Source organism: Pteropus medius, unplaced genomic scaffold, assembly GCF_902729225.1.
Source record: "Pteropus medius unplaced genomic scaffold, Ma_sr-lr_union100, whole genome shotgun sequence".
In the NCBI taxonomy this organism is placed as follows: Eukaryota; Metazoa; Chordata; class Mammalia; order Chiroptera; family Pteropodidae; genus Pteropus; species Pteropus medius.
Genome location: NW_024355205.1, coordinates 14,471,285 through 14,498,896, shown reverse-complemented (window position 1 = coordinate 14,498,896; position 27,612 = coordinate 14,471,285). Strand labels below are relative to the sequence as shown.

Here is a 27,612-nt window from a genome sequence, read left to right as displayed (position 1 = left end):
ACGGCATTTGTCCTAAGTTGTAGGAAAACCTCACTATAAGGGACATTAGAATATTACGTAGATTAATTGCCTCATGGATAATAATACATCACTAGGTTTGTGGTAGTTATAAAGTAAATGTCTGATTTTAACGTAGAAAATCTGTAAACAAGACCTTTTCTCACTTTCAAATATAACAGGTTTATGATTGGATTTGATGTCATTTAGCTTTTTAGATTATTTCATTATGTTCTGTATCCACATTGACTTGCCATTGGAATTAGTCTTATTCTTGAACCATAATTATTTAGTTTTTAAATTGCCTTGCCATTCATAACAATCACATTAATGAGGCGTATCGAAATAAACTCATCCATGCATTGAGTGAACATTTATGACCCCTTGTCATCTGGGAACTATTATTTATAGAACATTCTGATGTATCCTGTGGCTGCATTAACAGCTACTACTTCAACTATTTTGAGAAACTTGAGATTTTCCAGACCCTTCTCATTATAGAATTGAGAATGTTGAGGTGGCAAGAAACATTAAATCACTCTGTCTCAGAAATGTGAGGAAAGGCAAACCTTACATCTTATTAAAGATGCCACAGTTTGTTCCATGGGCTTTGCTGAATTGTTTGCTTTTCTCTTCAGAATATACAGGGCCAGAAGGTAAAGATATTATGCTTCTTCATTCCTAAATTCAGAGTTTATGTAAGATTTTTGTCTTGATCACAGTTATAGAGGGAAATCAAATGCATCAGTATCCAAAAGGTTTTTTTGGTGTCTCAGGGTTATCTGCTTGCTGGAGTAAATTAAATCAAATAATGAAGTCACAGCTTAAAGCTATGAGTCTCAATAGTGTGTGTGTGTGTGTGTGTGTGTGTGTGTGTGTGTGTGTGTATGGGGCGGGGTGGGATGATCTAGTACATTTAGAGTACCTGGCTAGTGCAGGGAACAGGGGAAAGACTTTGGAGAGAGACGAACCCAGGATTCAGTCTCACCTTTGCCATGCAATATTTGTGTGGCCCTGAGCAAGTCACTTAACTTCTCTGTACCTAGTTTCCTCACCTTTAAAATGTGGATGATTCTATCTTGTAGCATTGTGGTTAGAATTTGAGGTAACATAAAAAACACATAGCACAGCTCCAGGCACATGTAAATAGCTGTTAATACTGGTGATTTAGGGCGTGTTAGTTTTCTATTGCTGCCATAAGGATTTACCACAAACTTAGTGGCTTAAAACATCACAAATGTATTATAGTTGGATAGGTCAGAAATCTAACATAGTTCTTAATAGGCTAAAATATTGGGCAAGATACTGGCGGGACTGTGTTCCTTTCTGGAGGCTCTAGGGGACACTTTATTTCCTTGCTTACTCAGATTATTGGCAGAATTCAGCTGCTTGTAGTTGTAGGACTGGGGCCCCCATTCCTTGCTGTTACCTGAGGGCTGTTCCTAGCTTCAAGAGGTTATCCACCTTTCTAGGCTTATAGTCCCCTTCCTCCTGTCTTCAGTGCTAGCAACAGCAAAATGAATCCTCATGCTTCAAATATTTCCTGCCTCTTCTTCACGTCTCTCCAGCCTACCCTTCTGCATTTCTCTTCCATTTTTAAAAGCCTGTGTGATTACATTGGGCCCATCTGGATTATTTAAGATGTCTGTAACCTTAATCACATCTGCAAAGTCTGCTTTACCATGTAAAGTAACATTTACAGCTTTGGGGGAATTAGGGCATATTCTTAGAGGGCTATTATTTTGCATACCACATATAGAATTACAAGTAAGGAGAATAAAGATGCATGAAACCACCTCCAAATAGATTGTTTGAAAAGTCTCAATGTGGCTTTGCCTTACTGTTGGTCTTAACTGTCCTCTTGAGTTTACAGTAGAGTTTTGGTGAATATGCTGATTCCTTTGATTCTGTATAGGATTTTAAAAATATAAAATAGAAACATAGATTCTGCTTTCTGCTTTATAGGCAATTTCTCACAAATGGATAGTTTTTGTCAATATAAGAAATGGTATAGAGTTGAGTCTTAGGCTTTTGTTTTGTATCTTGGTATGGAAAGAAAATCCCCTACTGTCTAGGCTGTGTTCCCATGTTGTTTCCAAGCTCCCATGTTGAAAGGGTATAGCCTAGGAACTAGACGGTGGGTCACTTTTATTTCTTAACTGCCTATGTATTTCATTCAGTGTGTTCTTTTAGTAATCTCACTGCTTATGACGATTAGTAAAACATGTAATGACGTTTTTTTTTTTAAAGAATGATCTGGAAAAATTTTCAAAAGGTATTGGCAGGTTTACAAGAGAAGATCCCACATTTAAAGTCCACTTTGACACTGAGAACAAAGAGACAATTGTGTCTGGAATGGGAGAATTACACCTGGAAATCTATGCTCAGGTAATAAATAACAAGGAAGTTAATTAAATTCACTTTATTTCTTTGTTAAGAGCAGAAGTCAATCATTCTCAGTCTAATGTGCATAAACTAATACCAGATGTGGTATACTGCTTCCTCTACTATGTGTTACAAATTAATTACTTTTGATCTCAATCTTTTTATTTGTAAAACATTGCTGACCTCTAGAGTCAAGGCTCGAGATTTGCTATAAGACCATTCACTGTCTTCAGGTCTTGGTTAGTTGGGTTAGGTAAATCCTGGCCCCAGCCTTAGGGAGACAACCTGCAGGGAGAAACGTGCTGAGAAAGTTGGCCCCCCAGTACCCACTCTTCAGGTCATTTCTTGCTCATTTTCTTCTTAAGTCAGTACTTGAAGATCATTCTACTATAGATAAAAGAATAGGTAGAATGGGGCCCATACTTTCCTGGGAAAGGTCTTGCGTATATCTGAATGAAAACAAGATATATGACTTAAGGTTAAAAATTCTGGTTGTGATCATATCTTTGAAGTTGAGACAGTAGAAAATTCTGACAAGATTCATATACTTTCCAAGTGAATATGTAATAAGATGGAATAAAGATGAAGTTTTAGTGGATATATTTATTGGAGGTAAGCGTAAATCAGTCTAAATTAGAATTCATTTACATAAAATCTATAAAAGCAGTCTGTATTGTTTATACCATGTATCTTATCCTTGTAAGATACTTAAATGATTTAAGATTTGTCATTTGCTTATCTATTATATTTAAATGAATGTTTCTGATAGTTAAGATTCTTAGGATTTTTTGGTAAATATATCAAAATATTATTTCCCATGCTCTTTTTAGAGGATGGAAAGAGAATATGGCTGTCCTTGTATCACAGGAAAACCAAAAGTTGCTTTCAGAGAGACGATTACTGCCCCTGTCCCGTAAGTATGCAACACAGGTTAATTGAGGCTTTTTATTATGCGATATACATAGCACTGTCACTGTTACTGAGACACTTTTACATCATGACACTATTATGGAAGCTATATAGTTCTGTACTGTAATCAGGACACTTATACAAAGAGACACTTTGGAATTTGGCCCCTTAAGCTAAATATCAGTGAAGACTGACATACACATCATTAATAAGTATATTGACACTTCATCCAGTGTTAGGGTCTTCATTTATTCCAGTTGTGCTTCTTTTGGCAGACGGCTATTATGTTTTACTTTAGTACCATATTGTGGATGCCAGAGAACTTGCATTTGCCAAGGAATAATCTCCTGCAAGTAAAGGAAACTAATGCTATGATAAAAATTCAGAAAACATTTGAGAAAACAGAGTTGGGTTTATATTTTGTTAGAAACAAAAGAGCCCTCATAAAGAATAGCACAAAACAAGTTAAACTGCTGCAAGTGTACTATACTTCAACCTGGTGCCTATTTGAATTTACATAAATTCTGATTTAAAGTCAAAATAAATAAGGCATACTGTGGCTATAAAACAAGTCTGTTTTCAAAGTGGCATCAAATAAAGGTATAAATGATACTTTACCTGAGATGTAATGTCATGAAGTAGAATGGTATAGTCTAACTCAATGAAGTCATCATTTCTTTGCTATAATAAATAAAAACCTGGTGTGTAAAACAGTATCATTGGCAAAAACAATATTTTAATTTTAAAAATCAGCTTTCATTAGATCATAATACTCCCACTTAAGTAAAAATAAAAATCAAATGTCATTATTTAGCCTGAGAAAAAAACTTTATTTTCAAACTACAATTTTAAATTATGATTTTTCATTTGTTACTCTAAAAATCATTTCCTTTGTTTTTAGCTTGTGAGTTGTGGTAGATGCTTAAAAGCATTACAGTCTATAGTTGGTCATTTAATATTCCTTAGTGTTTACATTGCTCAGAAAAGCATCATTTAAAGGATAAACCACTGAAATGAATGTTTACATTAATGGAATCCCAATTTTATAATAGAAATTCTCTTTTAAAAAACTGAAAATAGTAAAATGTAATAAATGTAGTTATCTAGCTTTGTAATTAAAGCTTTGATCTGTGCTGCTTATTGCTTAGCTCATGTAAAGTATTTATACCATCAGCTACACAGAAATCTTGCATCCACATAGTTTAAAACCACAACCATCAGACACAGGGCTCTTTTAAGGCTTATAATCAATGTACTGAAATAAGCCCTAGACTCCAAGCTCCTAGAAGCACAAGCTCCTGTGGCTCCTTTGGTTAATAGTGATTATTAATGTGGCCACAGAGTCAAATAAAAGTATACTATTTTCTCCTTCTAGTATCTTGAAGTAATCCTTTCTTTGAATATATCAACAAAGAATGTCCTTTAAAGATAAGGTAAAAATCAGTAATAAGGTTTCTTACATGTTGGATCTTAATAGGTAAAGATATATAATATATATAGCCTGAAACAATTGTTAATCCTTCTATTGAGATTTTCATTAATGCTTTAAAACTACAATTTGTTGAAGGGTTATAGGAGTTTTCTTTCATAAAACCACTAGCTCTGTCTTTGTGCATATTTTGCTATAAAAACATGGCTTGGAAATCATGATTATGATTATACAGCCTTTGTAACCTGGACCAGTTCCTTATTTGAAGCCTCAGTACCCCTATAAGAATGTTGTAACCAGGGTTGATATCTACAAAAATGCATTAGAAAAGGGCTGTTTCTTAAAATGTTGTGATATTTATGTTAGGTATTTGACATCACACTCTGAGTACTGTAATTGCATATCCTACCCTCCAGTGCCTATAGCTATCTAATAACTGGTTGTGAAAGCCTGTGGAGTAAAGGTGCTCCAGCATTTAGCAACAAGCTGTAACGAGTCAACTGGAAAGTCTGTCTTTCATGGAACTGCTAAAACTGTTGTGGTTTATTTACACACTCTTTTTTGTTGTTGTTTTCCATTAGACACTACTAGTTGACATTTTCTTCTTCTTAACCCCTTAATAAAACTAAAATCAAATAATTTATTTTTATCTCTTTAAGGTCTAGAAAGAGGCAGTTCAGAATAGTCATATCAGAGTTAAGAAAACAAGGCTCGCAATAAGATATGAGGTTGTAAATTATGATTAAATGGGTTATAAAAGAAATTATATATAGCAAGTTTCACAAAGACTGAAATGCTATTGTTTTGTTTCGGCTGAGCCCTGGGGAAAAAAATGGTAACCATGTCTAAGTAGCTCTGGCGCTACCATTCCAGCAGAGGAAAAAAGTAGTAGTTTCAACACTGCATGACTATAGGAATTTGAACAGAACATTTAGGTTGTCAAAGGAAATAATCTGTATTACGGTGAGCACAAAAACTGAATACTAAATTATAATTCAAGACTTTGCTCGCTTAAAATTGTAGCTTCACTTTCTCTGGACTTGATTGTAACTGACCTCTCCTTCAAAATACCGGGTACACTATTTTAAGTGTAAAATTACTAAAGGGGCACTATTTATCTAGGAATGAATTATAACACTTTCAGTAAACATTAACCATGTTGATAGTGTATTTTATGGAAATTACTTACCACTTGCTTGACAGTTTGAATTTTTACCATTTTATACCATGTGTTTTCAGTAGAATTCTGCCATATTATATAACCACAGGCAACCCAGGCTAAATGTCGAACTGGCTTCATTTCTGAAGATACATTTCCAAAACTGTCTGGTGAGAGAAACATGATAAATGGAATTACTTTAGATATACAACATTAACCTTTTTAAAAAATCTAAATTCTGATGTCTTAGTTTCCTTCAAATGTGCGCAGAAAATAATTAAGCCATGGATCTATAAAGTTTCAAGGGCTTTTTTTTTTTGGTAGGCTGGTAATGGATTTGCAATGACAGTATATTTCCAACTAATGTTAACATCTGACAGTTTTGAACATAGATAATTGATAGTGATCTTAAAGTTGGAAAAAATATTTCCCCATGCCTTATTTATATACCTGGAATATTTTGTGCTTCTAGTGGTTCCTTCCTGGACTTGAGTCTTTGATAGAATGTGTTATCTTCTTCATCTGGGTTCTTTCCAATTTCTCCTTCAAATGTGAAGTTGACTTCTGGTGCAGTATCTTGTCCCATTGGAGGGTAAAGTACTTCAGCTGTACAGTTCACTGTCACTTGCTGTTTGAAATATTTTGCAAAAGATATTTTGCAAAAGTCATGTAGATCATCATCTATTGCTAATTATTGTTCTTTAAGACATTTAAAGCATTGGCCCTCCAATGGTGTTTCAGATGTGACTTCAGAGTGCCTACTCCAGAGATAATCTAATCAGGGGTGGCCTAGTAATTTTCTTAGAGGTATCTGAAATATATAACTTTATAATCTATAAGTTCTCATAATCTTATAAATTTATCTTAAAACTTGGATATATTTCAGTATTAATGGGGTGTACATTTGCAAAGCCAGATTTTAGTCTGATTTTATATACCAGCTCCAGACTCTGGTTACTTTAAGTCCATTACTCTCACTCTCTGCTCCTGAAATCACAGAAATTTTCTCAAACTCAGATGTAGCAATCTGTATCTAGATGTAAAAAGAAAAGATTGTAGCATTGGTTCTGTTTTGCAAAGATGGTTATCTAGCAGCTCAGATGCCTTTTATGAATGTCCTTATGTTAGCCTGTATCTCTCTTGAATTATGCTCAACAAAAGGGCAAGATTTTTTTAACATCAAGATGGTTATGGTTCAAATTGCAACTCCTTCCTTTTAACTTTGTCTCAGTAATTTGACAGGTATATAAAAATTTCCCTGCTGTATTACTCAAAGATTCTTATCTGAACATAACTAAAACACTTGCTTTCTTTAAAAGAAATCAAAAACAGAATGAGAAAGGAAAACATATAAAGTGGTGATGATTAGAGTAATTTATTTCACTTGTCAACATTAGGCGTAAGTTCAGGCCGTCCTGAGTACGTAACATGTTTAAAGGGAATTTATTTGAGGTATATAGTCTGTTTTTTAAATAGCCCAATAGAAATACCTCTGTATCTCAGAATACACAAAAAGTAAAAACTGACCTTTGTTTTGGTCATTACTTTTTCAAGGCTGGGTTTCACAACAACTTCAAGATTAATGATATGATTTGACCAGCAAAGGTGATCTGGAATATTTAGAATCAAATTTTATTTAATAATAAAAGACATTTCACTTACTTTATGGATAATTTCTTCCACAGAAAACTTAAGGCAATACTTATGTCCTCTTCCTGGAATATCCTAAAATTAAGAAAATGTGTTTAGTTATAACAGTAATTCAGTTCTCTATATTGTTAGAAGAATCCATTCTCATTTGTTTGGAGGGGATAAACAATTAAAGCCTTAGACCTTAAAAAGCCGTAGGTTCATGTGTGTAACATCTAATTTAGCAGGTCTTCTATCAGGTTTATTTTGGATGAGAACAAAAGGGTAGGATAAAAGCATATAAATAAAATGGGTTCCAATTCACTTTCAAGCCTCAGAAGACTTCAACCTCTGGATCTATGATCCTAAATTCTCTACGTAAGAAAATTTGAAACAGCTTTTAATTTTAAAGATGACAAATAGGATACACCATTGAAAAGATTTTACATAAAGCCCTGTGTACCTCCAAATAGTATTCAGTGAAGGTGAATTCCATTTTGAGGCAGGTTACAGGAAAGTGATTAAACACGTTAAGTACTGTTTTTACTTGTGTATTAGTGGACCTACAAAATGATACTGTAACAAATTTTATAACAGTAATACATATGTTTAGGTATTTCATTTTGAATCAAGACACAATTGAGAGTTTATACCTAATATTATCTGGTATAGTTTTGAAATAATATCTACTCCCTTTCAGCACTTAAAAGAGACTTATACCAGTTAAACTTATATCAGATAAATAAAGAACGATCTCCAATCCATTAGATTTTAGTAAAATGGAAACAAGCTTGGTGTTACGTGTCCCGTAAAGCTTGAGGTGTTAAGCATTTAATTTAACCCTTTAGCCAGAGGTAGCGGGAGCACATCATCTATGACAGCCAGTGGCAGTAGTGTTTGGGTGGTTAAAGCCAAGCTTCTCTTGCTGTTTGTTTCCCCCTTCATTTTGGTCAAAGAGCCTAATAAGGATTGGTCTTAAAGTGAAAAATCGTTTGCAAGAAAGGAGCTTTTGTGGATGCAGATTGTGGAGTAGCAGATGAAAAACATGGCAGTTTTAAGATTCTTTTGACTGGTTCCTACAGGTTTCACTTAGGGAAAAGGGAAAATGCCACCCCTCACTGGGAAAATTTCCCCACTTGTAATAGTGCCCATGTCTGCTTTCTCCTGAAAACAACAAACAGCCCCTGGCTGTCCCCAGAGACTGGAGTGTTCACTCTCCCCAGAAATGTTAACCTCTCTAGACCTGACTCCTACTCGGCAGGGGCGGGGGAGAGGGGAGGCGTTGTTGGATCGGAGCCAGGCTGACCCTCAGGAGTGGAGGGAGCCAGTGCCCGCGCCGCCCGCCGCCCTCAGCCGGACTCACCTCCTTGCTGGCTTGTTTGACTGTCTGCACCAGAAACACCTTGTGGGGGGTCCCTTGCTGGTAGTTGATGCAGTTCTCCGCCACGGATGCCGCCCTGGAGGCTGGGTAGTGGGTTGGCGGGATTTCCATTCTCGATGGGCTCCGGCTGGGTGAACACGGGTCTGCTCAAGCTTTATGGGACACGTAGCAGTGCGCTGCCTTTCAGCCTGTTCCCGTTGCTGAAAAGTCAGCAAGCCGGGCTGGGGCTGGGGCTAGGCGTGGGCGGGATCAGCTCCTTCCCTCCTCCCTCTTCCTCCTTCCTTCCTTCCCTCTTTCCGTTTCAGGAAGCAGTGTCTGGGCGCTGGCTCCTTGATGGGCCTCTCCCGCGGCCCCGCCCTTGCTACTATTTCTTTTGCTCTTAGGTTCCTGCTAGGCGAGAGCTCCTCCTCTGGTCAGGCTGGGAGGGGTGGAGGTGTGGGGAGGGAAATTGGCAGAGACTTCATCTTAACATTTATTAGCCTTTGCAGATGTGCGGGGTTGGCGTTTGCCTTTTCGGAGTGTCTTCCTTGGGGCCCGGTTTCTTCTGCAAAGAGAGTCTGGTAGCTTCACCTGCAGACTGGAGCATAACTTTCTTATACACCCCACAGTATCAGGCACAGGGCAAAGTACAAAGGAGCTCAGTGAATCTGTTCAGACGATTTCTTTCCCCTTCCCATTGTGAAAGTCTAGGAACAGGCTAGTTCATCACCAATTTTCTGTGAAAGTTGGACCAATTCTGCCCAGATAAAGGTTTGAGATACTGCAAACTATAGCATTAAATTGGAGGATTATGTAATTTGGGTCAGGAGAATTTTTAAAATGCACCGGCACCCCTCCCTTCACTAATTTTAGAAGGATGATTTTGCTAAAACATTATGCTTCTAACTTTCAGTCACTTTAAAATTTAACTTTAAGGATTAAAACAAAAAGAACTTATACGAAACACTTACATTGAAGTAGCTTCTAACAAAAGCAGGAGTTTTTAAAGCTGCTTCTTTTATTTAAGCAAGCACAAACTTTTAGTAAGTAGGCAATGTATTTTCACTCTAGATTTATCACCTTCTTTGGTCACCTTTAAAGGAACTATACAGGCTATTATTTGGATTTTCCCTAGAAAACTTTAGGAAGCTAAGATTTCTTTTCATCAAGTGTATTGGTCAAACCTTTACATTGGGTTGTTGGCTTGGAGATAAAGGTTCTTTGCTCTTTTTCTCAAAATGGATTTTTGAAAGTTTTTTTGGTAGACACAATATAGTGGTGCTTTTAAAAAAAGTTAACAAAAATGTGTTTGTAATGTCTTCCTCAAATATACTTTCAATTTAGAGTAAGTAGATTTTTAAAAAATAGTAAGCAGTACGGCATTTCCTATCCTTTCTAGAAGTTTCACAAGTATTTAGTTCACATCTGTATTATTACCAGAGCTGTGAGAAGTACAATTTGTGGGCCTCCTAGATAAAGTCACCATTTGGAAACTGTGAATATAATTGCGATCTCTGTAGATCAAGGATAGTAGCATAGGTTGTGACATAACAGGCACTTACTAAAAGTACACATACCAATTTAGATTCTTTTTAAAACATAATTATTACATTAAAAAATGTAACTGCCTATTTAGATGTTAAATAAACTGCATTAGGAGAATCTCATTTCTATATTTGAGTTCTTGAAGTCTTAGTTACTAAAGCTTCATGAATAGTTTAGTCAATAGATCATTATCCTCAGTGTATGGATTACCTTGAACGCAACAAAATCATTATTAGTCTCTGGGGTCAGGTAAATTAAATTATTACAATTTTATATAACTGTATGAACATAAAACTAAGTAAAAATACCTATGACTTGCAACTTTGGTATGACTATAAAGTCAAAATAAATCTGCAAAATAGAGATAAACAGTAAAACCAGCACAATTCTAGTTAAAATTAACTTTAACATGAGAAATGATGTTTTGCCAAAATTAAATTGCTTTTTGCAACATGTCAGTGGTCTGAACACAGGGGCATGGATTCTTTCACCTTCAGCATCCCTATATTCTTTCACCTCTTCTCAATTTAAACTGTTGGGGGGAAGGGGGGCTCTTTGAGCAGCACCCTCTAATGGCTTTTGAAGTGAATGCATCGTTTGCAGATTAAATTAGTTTATATTTTCTTTTTAGTCTTCTAGAAAAACGTTTAAGAGTATTGGTTTTGGTGCACATCCTGGCTCTGCCACATAATAGCTGTATAATGTTTGGCAAGTTACTTAGCTTCTCTAACCCTCAGGTTTCTCATCTAAAAAATGGTAATAAGAATAGTACCTACTTCATCTATTTGTGGTGAAGAATAAGTAAGACAATCAATCTATAAAAAGTGCTTCATACGAACTCGGCATATAAGTGTTTTTTTATTTGACATCCATCCACTTGATTATAAATTCAGACATGGTTCCTGAAACTGCATGGATTACTTGTTTGTGAGTTGGTCTTCCAGAAGAGAGTTGTCCAGTAGAACTTTGAACAGTGATAGAAATGTTCTGTCTGTGCTGGCTTGTACAGTAGTCATTCTCTACATTTGGCTGCTGACCAATCGAAGTGTGACTAGTACATCTAAGGAACTGAATTTTAATTTTATTTAATTAATTTAAATGTGAATATCAATGGTTAGTGATTACCATATAGACAGCATAGATCTAGAGTATGTTGTATAGATGTTATATTATTGTCAGATTGAAAACAAAACTAAAAATGTCTCAAAGAACTCATGTATACCCAAGAATATGTCAGTGGACCACAGTTTTGTAATCCTTTCAGTAATTCTATGGTGATTTGGCAGTTGTTTCTCTTCTATTTCACTTCACTGAGTTTGATGACTGCTTTTTTTCTCCTTCCAGGAAAATTAACCTTTCAGCATTTTGTTTTTCCCAGTCCATCCTGAAGCTCTTGACCCCTGGAAGATTATTTAAAGTCAGTTCATCAGGCACATTCACACTTAGGGTCTTTATGAAATCTGCTTATTCCAAACTAGTGTCTCCTACCAAAATGGATATTTACTTCTTCCAAACCACTCATAGATCTGTATGTAGAAATACATACTCATTAATGTTCATTTACCTGCAGTTAACTGCAGAGTTTTGAAAGAAGCTTGTGTCTTCCATCTTTTGATTTTGGAAGGTTTCAATTTGAAAGAAGCAGTGCCGTGCAAACAGTAGATAGTCATGAAATGTTTTTTTTTTTAATAAAATAGTAGCCTATGTTTACATATGTTTAATATGTACATAAAATGTTTATTCAGTTCTATTTATGTTGCCATCTGTGGTTTGAAATAAACACTGACCTGTGTCTGTGTATGTGTCTATCTAAATGACTTCCTTATGTTTAGTCATTATCATTTTGCCATTAATCATTTTTCAGATGTTAATCATTCCACCTGAAACTCCCTTCTCTCGTATTTCAACAGTCCATAATGTCCAAGTAAGTAGTAAAATCAAATAGGAACTATCTGAATAAATGAACTTCAGAGGTCCTATTTTTCAAGTAACAGTCCTCTCATAGAGATTTAAGGAGAGAACATTACGTACTAGGAAAGGGAAGCATTCGAAAAGATATGCATGAGCTCTTGGAATGTAGGTTACTAGAACAAGAATCTTAGGTTAACTTTTTGTTTAATTACTTGCCTTTTACTTTTCTACTTGTGAAATTTAGAATTGGCAGAATTAAGGCTGTGGATTATTTTGGTGCACCCCGCCTTCACCTCTACATAAGAACAGAAAGGAGAGGTTTCCTTTTTAAATAGATTCTAAAATAAAATTTTATAGCAAGGCCATCATATTTGAAGGGAAAAGTAAAAGTGATGAAATGTGGATTTTCATTTAAATTAGGATTTATTTTATTTCGGTAATTACATAATCCTGTGTTGTTGTTTTTTCCTCCTAAATCATTTTCAGGTTTGAGTTTACACATAAAAAACAATCAGGTGGTGCAGGCCAGTTTGGAAAAGTGATAGGTGTGCTGGAGCCTCTGGACCCAGAGAACTACACTAAGTTGGAGTTTTCAGATGAAACATTTGGGGCAAATGTTCCAAAGCAATTTGTGCCTGCTGTAGAAAAGGTAAAACAAAACAACAACAATAGAACTTTCTTGCATTTAAAAAAATCAAAGACAGTTTATTAGGTATCAAATCATATTTCTATCACATTGTCTTCCAGGCTTCAATTTAGTTACAGTCCTGCTTCTTTAAGTATTTTTTTCCATCTGTTTTAGAATCTTTAATTCATTAAGTTCAAGAGCTATAAATATACAGTAGGACAGTGAAAGGAAATCATTTTGTTTCTTAATCATGGTTATTTCTCTTGATAAGTTATTTTTTAAAAGTTACATATTTCTCTTGATAAGTTGAAACTACTTCATTGATTGTAATCAGCAATTGAAATTTGTAGTGGTCATTAGGGATTTCTGAAAGTTTTAGGTGACTGAATGAAAAAAGAACTGCAAACTTATCAAATCATACTCTTTAAATATGTATAGTTTATTGTATATTAGTTAATAAAGGTATTTTAAAAAATTGCATTTGGAAAAGTTACTTTTTAATTTTAGTTGTTACTAACATTGTGTAACACAAAAGCTATAATGTGATCTGCCAATGAGGCCACGCAGTGATCGAAATATATTAGGAGCTCAAAACAGAGCTTTGAATAAATGCCAATTTTTGGTGGTGGGTTTCTTTTAGGGAATGCCTTAGATTTGCCTTTCCTCTATTTCCTCCTTGTAAAATTAAGATAATGCTGTCTCTTTAATGGGTTATGAGAGTTAATTCCTGAAGATGAGGTTTTGAGAAAGTGATCGTTAGCATTCACATTCAAACCAGCTCACAACTTTAAGTAATATGCTTTTGCAAGGGATCACTCTAGATGCCACTAATAAAACTTAAATAGTAAGGCTGTTCAACTTTTTAAAACTTCGTTTTTGAGCAGTGAAATGTTGAATACATACAAATGTTAAACTTATGAATACTAAAATGTTTGGGGGGGTTCTTTGTAACGCATCTGCAAGTGAAATTCACCCTAGAAGTCATGTTCATTCATTAACAGGGATTTTTGGATGCTTGTGAGAAGGGCCCGCTGTCTGGTCACAAGCTCTCTGGGCTGCGGTTTGTCCTGCAAGATGGAGCACATCACATGGTTGATTCCAATGAAATCTCTTTCATCCGCGCAGGAGAAGGTGCCCTTAAACAAGGTATGGTGTGTTCTATCATTCACCACATCACTGTGCTTATTTCCCATGTTAGACCATCAGAGTCTCAGAAGGCAGCACTCTGCTGTTTTGGTCTTCTCTTCCCAGGGCACTGGGTGGCATACCCGAGAACATGGCTGATCCTGCACAAATAGTCATAGAATCAAAGGGAGGATAGATTATGGTGTTCTCTTTCTTGCAAAGTTAAAGCCTACCTTGTTCTTCTGAGTTATCTGGTAATTTTTATATGTTTAAAATTATAAATTTCTAAGTTCTATTTTTAACAGAAAAGACAAATGCTCAGTATTCTTAGAAATATTTTAAAGAAACATTACAGTCATGTTATTTTTAGTGACTTATTCAGAGGTCAGGAAATCATAAATTTGTAAAAAAAATTTTACATATGACATTTGAGGTTTTTAGGCATTTCGAGGAGGGCAAAGTATTTTGAAAGAATTCAGTAAATCTTATTCATCGTGGAGACTTCTTGCTAGACTGCTAAAATTGTCAGCCTTTCTCACACAGAATGACATGTATATTAAAACCCTTATAAAACAGAGCCCAAAGCAGTTACAAATATATCTGATTCACTGCTTTTAAAAGAGAAAAGCAAATGACAGTACAGCAGTTTGACATCAAGGTTATTCAACAAAAGAAGTTCAAAAGCTCTGTCTTGAAACCAAAAAATTCATTCTTTTTGTCATCTCTTCCATACGTTATTATGGTCATTCCTAAGTGCCTTTAGTAATGTCTATAAATGTCTTTAGGAAAATTATATCATGATTCAGAAAACTCGTGAGATGTTTTCACCGTTTCTTTTCAAAATGGACAATGGGATATTAGATTAATCATAGCATATCATTTTCTAAGCATTCTATAAATTAAGGCTTTATTGATTCTATATAAATTTTGGACTTTTGTTGTTTTGGATCTGTTCGCGTCTGTGTTCAGGAGTGGGACAATGGTGGGAAAAGGTTTCTCATACCTTGACCAGGTTGCTAATTCCATATTTTACTGAAACTACTGAGAGCTATTAATAATTCGTGTTTTCATTTCTCAGTTGCAAGAAGGAGAATAATCCATTTTCTTTGTGCCAGCTGTCTGTTAAAAATGCAGTTGAAACCTGTGATCTAGAAATCCTGTCACAACCTGAAAATTTTGTTAATAGGAAAAAGGGAAATAAAGTCAGAAGAAAATAAGACTTTATTAGGCATGATTCAAACACTTGCCTCTTGTCCTCTAAGTGTTTACTTTAATAAATCTTAAACTGACAGATTTGTTGTAATTACCTCATATTCTTTATTCAGCTTTATTGAGGTATAATTGACATAAAATTGTAAGATTTATAAGATATTTGAACTACATAATGTGATGATTTGGTAAATGTATACATTGTGATACTTTTTAAAAGTACAGTTAAATTAGAAATCGTCATTACTTCTATGCTGGTTCTTGACTGAAATCGGTAGCTTTCCTGGAGATAGAAGTTACATAAAGTGAGATAATTGGTGTGGTTATCAATTAACAGAGAGCTTCATTCCTTTTTAATTGCTCCTATATGAAATATAAATAATATAGGTGTATATGCCCATAATATACATGTGTATATGCCCATAATATACTTATGTATATCCATGAAGAACATCTGAATATCTATGACTATTAACCAAACAGTTGACTATGTACCATTTAATTTTTAATTATTTAAATATATAACTATTTGGGTGTGCAAAGGAAAAGCACTAGATGATAAGTGAATTAAGAACTTGGTTTGTTTTGTTTTTCGTTTTTATTTTTTGCCAGATAAACTTGTGCAAATAAGCAGGGTACTAGCATTAAAAATGAATTACTTTTCTGTTTCCTCATCCAATTCTTGTTTCTCCATTAATAAAAGACAAAAGTATAAAGGATAAAAGAAATTTTTTGCCAAGCTCAGTAAGAAAATCGGCTTTTAAGCATACATCTCCATTGACTGCCTTATGAGAGTTTTAGGGTTAAATGTTGATAAATGAGCTTGGAAATAGAATAGCTTATACTTATGAGCTATTCTCTGTTATCAAAGTTAGAAGAAAAATAGTTTGAATTCCCATTTGTTTTTCATTAAAAAATGAAAACTAGAACTATTTTCAGTCACAATTGAAACTTTGTCCCTGAGGTTAAATCAGTGAGGTAACTAAAGTGTTCATTATGGCCATGTTTCACCTTACAGACGTGACTGTTGCCATCATTTTCTATGGCCAAATTTTAGAAAGAACACTACACTTGGTCTCCCCAGAAACATCGAACTTGTAGCCACTTTACAAGAGAAATAAAGGCCTACCAGGGCCATGGTTAGCTCATTTAACTTAACAGGGCCCTTTTTTTGATCTCCTGCCCAGTTGATGGGCTTTGAGTTTGAATCCTGGCTCCGCTGCTTCATACTTACTGTGTGGAAATGAGTAGATCATTGGGACATTTTTGGGTTTTTTTTTTAAGTTTCAAAAATTTTATTAACATTAAGTTTAAAAAGCTTTATACCAGTGGTACGCCAAGATATAGGAGTGCTGTTTCTTAAAGAAGTTACCCTTAAGGGTTTGGTCCTTGGTTTAGAAGTTCTGGAACTTTAGTATTTTTTGTTAATCACTAAGAATTCATGAGCTCGGTGCAGGGCTTGTAATTTCGTGCCATTTTTTTCTTTCTCACAAAAGCATTTCTCGATAATGTTCAAAGGAGTCAAGGGAACCTGACCTCATGAAGTTGCCAAGCCGCAATTCTGTCCGTCCCACCAAGTTCTATCATAAGACCTGGGTTTTCCTTCTCAGAAGGCTTCTCTGCTGCCTGGAAGAGAAAAGAGATGATGTCAGGGGTGATGCTTGGAGATAGAAATTCCACAATATTAAATGAGAATGTTCTTAGAAACACTTGCACATACATATTTGGGCCTAATGGATGCTGACCTCTCTTCCTTCATGTTGCCTTTGACCTAGTACTGTGCCATGCCACCTATTTCTCAGCTTTTTGCCTCAGAGTGGTCATAATAACATTTATTGATCATTTATGTGCTGTGTATTATGCTGAGTCCATGGATTACCATATCTTCACAGTGACTTTATAGTTGAGAAAATTGGGACTTAGAATACTGAGTTCAGTGGCCCAAGGTCACATGCTAGTTAGGGGTGGAGCTGACAGTTAAACCCCAGGCCAGAGCCCTAGCTCCGAACATCCTCCTCACACAGACTCTTCAGCACCGAGGTGGTGTTATTCCTTAGCGGATGAACCAGAAACATTACCACCTCTACCCACCGCTTTAGGCTTAAAAGGTCCTGTGATGATATTGGTGTTTTTATATCCTACCTTAAAAAGCTATAGACCACATGGATCTGCTTGAGGAAAAATTGTTTTTAGGACTTGGTTGTCATCTGACTATTGAAAAATGCAGGGTAAGTTAGCTCTGGAGTCTTATCAGCTGGAATGGGGTTAGAGGAAGGCATGAATAAAGGCAGGTTCTTTGGAAATAAGTTGGGAGGTGGATTTAGGAAGAAAGGAGCAGGGAGAGGGGACATAGAACAACTGCACAGGCCATTCTCAGCAACTAAGTGGTAGAGACTATATATTTGGCCCCTTACCCCCTTTAAAATATGACCGTTTCACAATCTAGCTCTTTTCATATTACTGACCTTGAAAACACTAGATAACATTTAACTGAATCTTAATATGTCTGCCCTGCTCTCCTCTTTCTGGGTGCCTTCTTCATCATTAAATGCATTTCTTTAGAGCCAAGGAAACTGCTATTCTAACAAGAAATAGAGTTATTTCTACAGTCTAGAATTGTTAGTCTGCTGCTTTACAAGTCTATGTAGGGTCTGCAGGGCTTAGCTAATGAGGTTTAGGAGTCTGCAAAGTTCAGTTATTCCTCTTTTGAGAACAGAATTCACTAATTAGGACAAACTAGTCAGAGGTAGGTCTCAGGTAGGATATGATTTGAGTTAGAAAATATTTTAAAAAAATGCAAGGATATTAAATTGCCATTATAATTATTGTACTTAAGCTAATAGTGTCTTTCATAGAACACACTATGAATGACTATATAAGAATAATTGCTAATTAGCCTATTTTAAATTAATGCTTGGGAAATTATGGTTATTTTATAACAAATATTTTCTATGTCATCTTTTCTGTGTTTTTCTTAAAATGTTTATATAAAGGTAATTCTTCCAGTCTGAGGCTGAAGTGTTATTCCATACTATCATAACATCCGATTTAAGTATAAATGTTTGAAATTTTATTATATTTTATATTTTCTCCTCATTGTTGCATTTAAACCTCAGTCAGCATTTTTCACAGAAAGAAGTGTTCTAGTTATGTATTAAGTGAGATAAAAAAAAATAAACATGGACATACATGTTGGGTTTCAGTGCTTTAAATGGCCCATCACATCTAGTTCAATATCTTTACTTTTTAGGTGAAGAAACTTGAGACCTGGACAGATTGTGTTTTTCCAAAAGGCATACGATTATTAGGGGCAATACAGAAACTAGAAACTTGGTCTTTCTAATTCTCAATCAGATACTGAAATTTTCAGCCTAGAAAAGGAAAGATAGATCTCAGACATGACTTGATTATTGTCTCCAAGTATATGAAGGGTAGGTACCCTCCTCCCCACTTTCGCCAGTGATAAAAATTGTTTTTCATATAGTTAAAGATAACTGTCTGCCAGGGACCAACAGGAGAGAATTGGTTTTCATTGACCAAAGACTTAACAGTGTCTTTACTCCTGAAGATTTTCAGAAAGAGAGAATAAGTAGGTCTCAACTACATAACGTAGATGATAAAGGACTTGATTGAATGTGGTTTTAAGACCCCTTTTATATTATCCTCTGCAGCTTAATGATTTTTAAAGATAAAAATATGGTAATGGAACTACTAATACTAAAACTAGGTTTTGTCTTATTGGAATTTCCATTTAGAAGAGTGACTGTTACTGCTACCTGAAAAGTGAGTCCAGAGCACCCTGTGTCTCTCCCTTTCGTATATCTGGATAGAAAAGAGTTCCAGTTTGTTTAAAGACTAATAAACTAATTTTATTTATTAATTTTTTTAAATCCAGCCTTGGCAAATACAACATTATGTATTCTTGAACCTGTTATGTCTGTGGAAGTTATAGCCCCAAATGAATTTCAGGGAGCAGTGATTGCAGGGATTAACCGGCGCCATGGGGTAATCACGGGACAGGATGGAGTCGAGGACTATTTTACACTGTATGCAGATGTAAGTACTGTTGGTCACTGACAGTCTTGCTTTTATTAACCGCAGGAGGGAATTAGGGTTAGCTTTTGTTTTGGGAGGTTGTAGAGCAAATTGACACATTTCTCTGGCTGTTTGAGTGTTGAATTATATATATGTGGCAATTTCTATAATTTGCTGTTAGAGCAACTAACTCTTAAATGCAAAAGCTGAAAATTAGATTCATTTCATGTAGGCCTTTTGTGAATATGTCATTTTCTTAAATGTATACTTATCTTTCTCATTATAGCTTTATTTACATAGCTGCTTTATTATGTTATCTCTAATTTATTGGGTTAATATTTTATTCCCTTTTCTGTACCTTACTTGACTTAAAACTCATGGGAGAAGGTTTATCTCATTCTATAAGGCTTCCTAGAAGACATTGCTATCAGCATTATCATTGAGGTGTCCAAAGGAAAGTTATATTAACATTTTCACAGAAGAAACACTCCTGAAGGCTTGACCTTGAGCCAGAGGGTGGAGTGGGGATGAGGAGGCAAGGGTGTCAGTCATGTCCACTCTGTGAAACTGAAAGATCTGGTTTCTAGTTGTGACTGTCAGATGAAATTATTTTCAAATAGGATTTCTACTTACAATAAAACAAAAATATGTTTCTCTTTGCCTTTTAATCCTTTTAAACCAAGAGTTGTTAGAAGCCTAAGTCTAAAGGAATTAAATGACTAAGGCTTCTCTGTATTTTTCTCAAATATTCTTCAATAAGCAATGCTAAGATATCTATTATTTGTTTCCAGGTTCCTCTAAATGATATGTTTGGTTATTCCACTGAACTTAGGTCATGCACAGAGGTAAGCAAGTATTTAAATTTTACTTTAGTGCTCTTGAAGAGACTACCCTATAAAATGATCAAATTTGTGAATTTTGTCTTTGTATGACTTTGCTTGATAGCTATTTTTTTAAAGCTACTTTTTTTTTTTTAACTCCCAGGGGAAGGGCGAATACACAATGGAGTACTGCAGGTATCAGCCATGTTCACCGTCTACACAAGAAGACCTCGTTAATAAGTATTTGGAAGCTACAGGTCAACTTCCTGTAAAAAAAGGAAAAGCCAAGAACTGACTTTCCTAATTTCAAGTTGACTAACTTTAACTGTATCTGCAAGGTTTAGATACTTTAATGGATTCCAGTGGAATGAATTTAGGCAGAAATAAAAAAATGTTAGAAGCCCTTTCTATTATGTTCAGAAGCTTCTAATATATCAAAGTTAATTCTATGTATATCTCAACTCTATTGACTGGCTTTGTAGTTCATTGAAAAACCTCAAATAAAATATGATTATTACTGAAATATATTTAATATTTATTTTAAGGGGGTAAGAGACCTATATCAGTTATATGTCTAAGCTTAGAATGTTTGTAAACTTCCTTTCCAGTTTTTTTATCATAAGAATTTTTAACATAGAAAAGCCAAGACAATACAAAGAACAGCCATATACCTTCTATCTAGACTCCACAATGAACAATTGTTCATTGTTAACAATTTGTTAATCAGACAGTAATTTGACATGTTTGCTTTATCTGTTGTTCATCTGTGTGTCTCATACTTTTATATTTTTTTAAAAAAATTGTTTTGGCTAAACACTTGAAAGTGAATTGCACATATCATGACACTTCTTGTAGTGTCATCGTTTAATAAGAAGGCTTTTTTGTTTAAGAAAGGATTTCATATGATCTTAATGGAGAACATTTTTCAGGTTCTTCATTAGGATATTAAAATGCCAGCTAAATTTCTAGCTGTTTTACATAGAGCTGATTGCTTCAATTTGTGAGTTCTGTGTGAATTTGTAGCTACCTGTTTTTAGGATTGTAAATGTTACTTTCTGGTGGACCTATGAGTTGAAAAACAGATTCTTGCATATACTATTGTCTGTGTTCATCTTAATATTTCTGCAGCTCTAAATAATAAAATATAACTTTCAAGGTTCCTGCCTAGTCAGTTTCATTCACCTACTAAATGCTGGTTGAATTTGAGTCTGTTGTAATTTATCATATATTGGATTCATGGAAATTGTGAAAGTGTAAATGTTAAGCTTTGTTTTTAGAATAAGTTGGAATAGTTGGACTTCCTCTGCAGTTCTACCATATTCAAAATTCCTTCATCCAAAAGTCATGTGATGTGATAGACATTATAATTCTTTCCCATAATGAATAATAGAAATAAAATAATTTTAAAATTCCTTTGTTTTTCTTGATTTATAGATTTGGCATTATATCTTAAGGCTTCTAGAAAAAAAGATTTTTGAAAGTATTGAGCACATTTTCAAGGGACTTGCTAAGCGCTTTAAATGCATTATCTAATTTAGTTTCACTACCCTATGAAAGTAGGTACTATTATGTTCATTTTGTCATAGAGGTGACAAAAGTGCAGAGAAGGTAAATGACTTGTCTAAGATCACACAGCTTGCTCAATTTTCAATCAATAACTTAGTTATTATCATTTATCATCCCAAGTACATTTCCCCATGAAAATGTCTGTTGCTACAATGGCATCAAGTCTGAAAAATGTTGTTGCTTTGGCATTTCATCAGTATTTCATGCTATTCATGATGATGTAGAATATTGCTCCTGATAAGGAAATACTTTCGTAGACCTTAGTACGGTTCCTATGGCTTTGGCCAGCAGTCAAAGATATTAGTACTAAGATGGATAAATTTTGATGTTTTTAACTTGTTAAACATTCTGGTTATAAAGATAATAGTGTCAGGAAAGAGCTTTGGTATCCAGTCCAACACCAAGATTTCATAGGCAACGACACAGGCCCAGTTGGTTGGAGTAAGTAGAGTAGGATCACATAGGGACAGATCCAGGACCAGAATTCACACCTCTTGCTAACTTAGTTTGGCTACAGTTCATAAAGACCACATGCCAACCAAAGTCTAGCAAGAAAGAAATTATAGAGAATATCCATAAACGAGGATATTTTTATGCTACTGTTGTGAAGGATAATTGTCGGCCAATATAAGGAAAGACAGTCTTGCTTGTGTTGGAGTGGTAGCAGCCCTGGGCAGTGTTGCCCTGATTCCCATCCCGGGTGGTACTTTATTTTTTATTTTTTATATTTTAATTTTTAGGCGAGGCAACCCTTGGTTGACCTCACAAATTGCAAGGACCTTGTCAGCTTACAGTCCCCTTATTTTTTTATTTATTTTATTTATTTTATTTTTTACGCCTATAGCAGTTGGTCTTCTTAGGTGGTTCCCCATCCAAGTACTAACCAGGCCCGACCCTGCTTCTAGGCGGTGCTTTAAAAACCACCTGAGAAGCTTTAAAAAGAAACACACAGGCCAACCCCTAGATAATCTTTATCTCTGGCTCAAGATCAGAAGCTTTCCACATGATTATAATACACAGGTAAGGTTGAAGACCACAGTGGTACTGCCCTTACCCCTAAGACATGAAAGGGAAGATTTATTCAGATATGTCTTATTAATATTTTTAAATAGGTTTTTAATTATAGTTGGCATACAGTATTAGTTTCAGGTATACAACAGTGATTAGAGATTCTTATAACTTACAAAGTGATTACCCCGATAAATATAATACCCATCCGATACTGCATGTAGTTATTACAATATTATTGACTATATTCCTTATGCTATACTTTACATCCCCATGACTATTTTATAACTACTAATTTGTACTTCTTAATCCTTTCCTCTTTTTCACTCACTCCCCCAAAACCCCTCCCATCTGGCAATCCTCAAAATGTTCTTGGTAAGAGTTTGTTTCTATTTTATTTATTTCATTCCTTAGATTCCACGTGTAAATGGAATCATATAGCATTTGTTTTTCTCTGACTTATTCCACTTAGCACAATACTCTCTAGGTCCATTTATGTTACTGCAAATGGCAAGATTTCATTCTTTTATTTTTATGGTTGAGTAATATTCCATTGTATATGTGTATCACCTCTTTATCCATTCATCCTTTGATAGACACCCAGGGTGCCTCCGTATCTTGGCTATTGTAAATAATGCTGCAATGAACATATGGATGCACATGTCCCTTCAAAGTAGTATTTTGGGTTTCTTCAGATAAATACCCAGAAGTGGAATTTCTGGGTCCTTCTTTGTCTCTTGTTATAGTCTTTGCTTTCAAGTCTATTTTATCTGGTATAAGTACTGCTACCTCAGATTTTTTTTACCCTTTTCATGAAATGTCTTTTTTCTTCCCTTTCAATCTGTGTGTCTCTTTTGATCTGAAGCGAGTCTCTTGTAGGCAGCATACATAAGGGGCTTGTTTTCTTATCCATTCAGCCACCCCTATCTTTTGAATGGAGCATTTAATTCTCTTTCATTTGAAATAATTATTGATAGATATGTAGTTATTGCCATTTTATTATGCATATTTTTGATACATATTTTTTTCTTAAGTCCCTCTAACATTTCCTGTAATACTAGCTTGGTGGTGGTGAACTCCTTTAGCTTTTTCTTGTCTAGGAAGCTCTTTATCTGTCCTTCAATTCTAATTGGTAGCTTTGCTGGGTAAAATATTGGTTGTAGGTCTTTGCTTTTCATCACTTTGAATATTTTGTGCCAACCCCTTCTGACCTGCGAAGTTTCTGTTGAAAAATCATCTGACAGTTTCATGAGAGCTCCCTTATGGGTAACTGCTTTTCTCTTGCTGTTTTTAAGATTCTTTTTCTTTAACCTTTGGCATTTTAATTATGATGTGTCTTGGTGTGGGCCTGTTTGGGTTCATCTTGTTCAGGACTCTGAGCTTCCTGGGCTTGTATGGCTATTGCCTTCACCAGATTAGAGAAATTTTCTATCATTATTTCTTCAAATAGGTTTTCCATTCCTTACTCTCTTCAACTCCCGTTATCCCTATGATGTGAATGTCATTATACTTGATGTTGTCCCAGAGGCCCCTTAAACTAGCATCATTTTGGGAGGGTTCTTTTTTCTGTTTGCTGTTCCTACTGGGTGTTTTCCGCTACCTTCTAAATTGCTGATTTGATCCTTTGCTTCATCTAATCTGTTGATTACCTCTAATGTATTCTTCATTTCTGACTGGTTCTTTTTTGTTTTCCATCTCTAGTTCTGTTGTCTCTTTAAAGTTCTCACTGAGTTCCTCTACTCTTTCCCTAAGCTCATTGAGTATCCATCCTTATAACACAAGTTTTAAACTACATCTGACAGATTGCTTATCTCCATTTTGTTTAGTTCTCTTTCTGGAGCTTTGTTGTCTTTCATGTGGGACATGTTTCTTTGTCTCCCCATGTTGGCTGCCTTCTCATATTTGTTTCTATGTATTAGGTAGGGCTCCTAAGTCTCCCAGTCTTAGTAGAGTGGCTTTCTGTAGTAGGTATCCTGTGGGGCCCAGTGATGCAGTCTTTCCTGGTCACCTGAGCCAGGTGCTCAAGGTATGTCCCTTATATGGGTTGTGTGTGCCCTCCTGTGGTAGCTGGGCCTTGGTTGCTGTTTTCATGTCAATAGGAGGGATTGACCCTTGGGCTGATTGGTTGTGAGGATTGGCCCGTGAGGAGCTAACCCTATGGAGCAAGATTCACTAGCAGGGCTCTAGTGCCTGCTCTGTCTGCCCTTCAGTGTGTCCTCAGTTGCAGCTCTTGGTGGTGCTCTGGCTCTGGCGGAAGCAGGCCACTGGGTATGCCAGCTTAAGGGCCTTTTGGGAGGAGCCCAGCTGCAGGCCAGGTTCAGCCACAGCACTGTTTGGGAACACCTGGCATGAGCCACAAAGCAATCTGCAGATGGCCTCCACCTGTGCTGGGCTTGAGGCGCCTCTAGAGGCCAAGCCAGGAACCAAGGCAAGCTGCCACTACAGGGTTTGAGGCTGCTCAGCAAGAGGTACAGGCACACTGAGGCCAGATATTGTTTTTTGAGTTATGTGAACTTTTGAGAAATTTTAGGAAAGTCTGCAGTATGAGCTAAGAGAGGCCATTTGTATGGAAAAACCCCCTCGAAGCGGCTTGGCTGGACCTGCAAGTTCAGGGGGCGGGATCTCGGAATCACCTAGGCAGGGCGACCGGTGTTAACCAGGTTGATGGAGACTCAGATGTGGCGGTTGCCTGCGCACACTGGGAGATGGAAGGCTCAGGAAAGGAACAATGGATTCTTCCAGCATTTCTGTCTTGGAGAAAGCTGCCTCTCTAGCTCTCGCCTAAAACCAGACAATTCAGTTCCTCTTCTGTGTCCCTGGAATTCTTCGAGCAGCTCCCCCGGCACTGAAGCTCAGAGTGAGTGAGTCTGTCACTGAGTAAGTCTGCATGGGCCCTTTAAGAAGAATGTCTGTGACTCCCGCAGCCTTCTATCTCACTCGACCACAATCTCTGCTGGTTTTCACAGTCAGAAGTTGTGGACCCTTCTCTTCTTGGCACGAACACTGGGCTGGGTAGTCCAGTGTGGAGCCAGGACCCTTTGCCCCTCCGGGGGGACCTCTGTAGCCAAGATAACCCTCCTGAGTCTCAAACACCACAGTTTGAGACCATCCTGTTCTGCATCTCTATCCCTCCTACCAGTCTCAAGGTGGCCTCATATGTGTCCCCAGTTGTAGAACTTCTGTTCAGCCAGACCTTGGGTGACTCCCAATGATGGTTGTTCTGTAATTTTGTTTTAATTTTGATGTGGTTGCAAGAGGAGGCGAGCACAGCGTCTGCTTTCTGCGCCATCCTGACTGGAAGTCTTATTATTTTGTGTAGTGTTAAGAGTTTGGGCTAGTGGTTCTAAGTTTGATAACTTTACCTTTGAAGACACACAGTCAATTTTTTCTTATTCTTGTCCTTGCGCACACTCAGATTAATTATAAAAATCACTAAAATTTAACTATGAAGTTTAAGGATTTTTCATATTTTAATATTTTTGAAATATGGATGAGTGTTATTGCCAATAACACTAGGCAGTAACCAGGTAGTAGTAAATTGTGACATGTAGGAATACATCCCTTTGTAGAAAACAACTATTTGCATTACTAAAACTATAAATTATTCAATTAGAACTCTAATTACTGCTTAAAGTATCTTCAAATAAATAACTCTGGAATGTATCATTGAATAGTTAATTGTTTCAAAACAATTTATTGTCTTCATCCATTCATTTATCCATTCAAATAAGTGCCAGGCAGCATGTTAGGTGATCGTAGCACTTCGAAAGCTAGGAAAGGTCAAAGAACAGGTTCTAAGCTGAGAAAAAATGGTGTAATAAACATATGTGATGAAGAACTAACATTCGAGGGCAAATATAGAAACTTCCAACTGACTTTCAAAAACAAATTGTTAAACTTGTAACAATTTATAATTTAAGTAGGAAAAATGAAACAGTAGGATCAAGTGGAATGTAGACAAAATCCTGGTACTATTTTGTATGTCTTAAAATCCTGAAAGCTCTAAAGAGGCTAAAAATATGAATGTGATGCTGTGTATGTCATTAGTTCAGAGCGATAGAGAAGAATTTAGGCTCATTATGAAAAGAGGGTTTAGGGAATTTAGAGTTTCTCATTTTATATCAAGATAGATGAAGTAATTTTTCTCTGTTGTTAGCTAGCAAAATCAGTAGTAGTAAAACTCAAATCAGCAATTCTAGAGTTTGTGCCAGAAAAGATGTTCTAGTGGTGATAGTATTGAGAAATTTTTAGTTGGTTTGACTTTTGTGGGTTTTGTAAATTTATAAATTAGGTAATTGTTTGTTTGTATGTTGTTTGTATGTGTAGAATTCCCCTTCATAATCTATTATACTGAAACAAATCTGTTAAAGGGTTACCTTAGAGTCTTATTTGTAAGTCTAATCTTACTAATTAAAAATGCCTTTATGAGGATGAACTGAGACTCTGGAAAACTAAAACCCCATTTCTAGGCCTTAATGTGACACTAAAAAAGTGATTAAAGATCACAGGACATTGAATATGCTATTATAATGCTCTTGGCGCCTTTTTTGAAGATTATTTAGAGAACTTCAGTTTGAGGAGTTTATCATTTGGTTTTGGCATGATTTAATCATTATAGATTGATATTTTAGAAAAAGCATTTTCTCTGCATTATCACATAGCTGGGAGATCTGACGTTTTCTTTAAATGATTGTTTCCAGTGCTTCAGAATGCCTTTTACAGTTTTTAAATCAAGTGGATGTTGGAGAAATTAATGCAAAGGGTTGCAGTTTTAAAAAGAAAAATATATAAAATGGATCTACTGAAAAGTAACAATATCATCCATCTTATTTTTATTTTGTAAAAATGCACATCTTTAAAATTTTCCTCTTCAGTGTAAACTTTTCCAATTTTCTA

General features: G+C 35.7%; 2 protein-coding genes across 3 annotated transcripts in view; one reads left to right on the top strand and one right to left on the bottom strand.

Annotated features, from left to right (window-relative positions):
* Nucleotides 1–21,301, top strand: part of GFM1 (G elongation factor mitochondrial 1) — a 37,602-nt gene extending 16,301 nt beyond the window's left edge. Inside the window, exons 12-18 of the mRNA XM_039858048.1 lie at nucleotides 2,248–2,385; nucleotides 3,213–3,295; nucleotides 12,811–12,973; nucleotides 13,954–14,098; nucleotides 19,182–19,342; nucleotides 20,113–20,166; nucleotides 20,306–21,301. Of these exons, the coding sequence (XP_039713982.1) occupies nucleotides 2,248–2,385; nucleotides 3,213–3,295; nucleotides 12,811–12,973; nucleotides 13,954–14,098; nucleotides 19,182–19,342; nucleotides 20,113–20,166; nucleotides 20,306–20,437 (876 nt within the window). The 3' untranslated portion in view covers nucleotides 20,438–21,301. The remainder of the gene's footprint in view (nucleotides 1–2,247; nucleotides 2,386–3,212; nucleotides 3,296–12,810; nucleotides 12,974–13,953; nucleotides 14,099–19,181; nucleotides 19,343–20,112; nucleotides 20,167–20,305) is intronic.
* On the bottom strand, nucleotides 2,405–9,190 carry LXN (latexin). Of its 2 annotated transcripts, none has more exons than XM_039858050.1 (6): nucleotides 8,872–9,190; nucleotides 7,542–7,604; nucleotides 6,330–6,507; nucleotides 5,910–6,046; nucleotides 3,910–3,972; nucleotides 2,405–2,831 (listed from the first exon to the last, which is right to left on the bottom strand). In XM_039858050.1, the coding sequence occupies exons 1-6, from the start codon at nucleotides 8,998–9,000 to the stop codon at nucleotides 2,748–2,750; spliced, it is 654 nt and encodes a 217-aa protein (XP_039713984.1). In that variant the 5' UTR covers nucleotides 9,001–9,190; the 3' UTR covers nucleotides 2,405–2,747. The 2 variants fall into 2 exon arrangements, with proteins under 2 accessions (XP_039713984.1, XP_039713983.1); XM_039858049.1 differs by lacking the exon at nucleotides 2,405–2,831 and adding an exon at nucleotides 3,313–3,638 and having other exon boundaries at nucleotides 8,872–9,180.
* Nucleotides 21,302–27,612: the final 6,311 nt, after the last annotated feature.

Bases quoted from the DNA above. Each gene is read 5' to 3' on its own strand.
- LXN (XM_039858049.1), bottom strand. From the start codon at position 9,000: ATGGAAATCCCGCCAACCCACTACCCAGCCTCCAGGGCGGCATCCGTG. The intron at 6,047-6,329 runs GTATATAAATAA...TTCTCTCACCAG, and splicing joins AGAAGCACAAAATATTCCAG to ACAGTTTTGGAAATGTATCT. The intron at 3,973-5,909 runs GTAAGTAATTTC...TATTTATTATAG, and splicing joins TTCAAACTGTCAAGCAAGTG to CAAAGAAATGATGACTTCAT.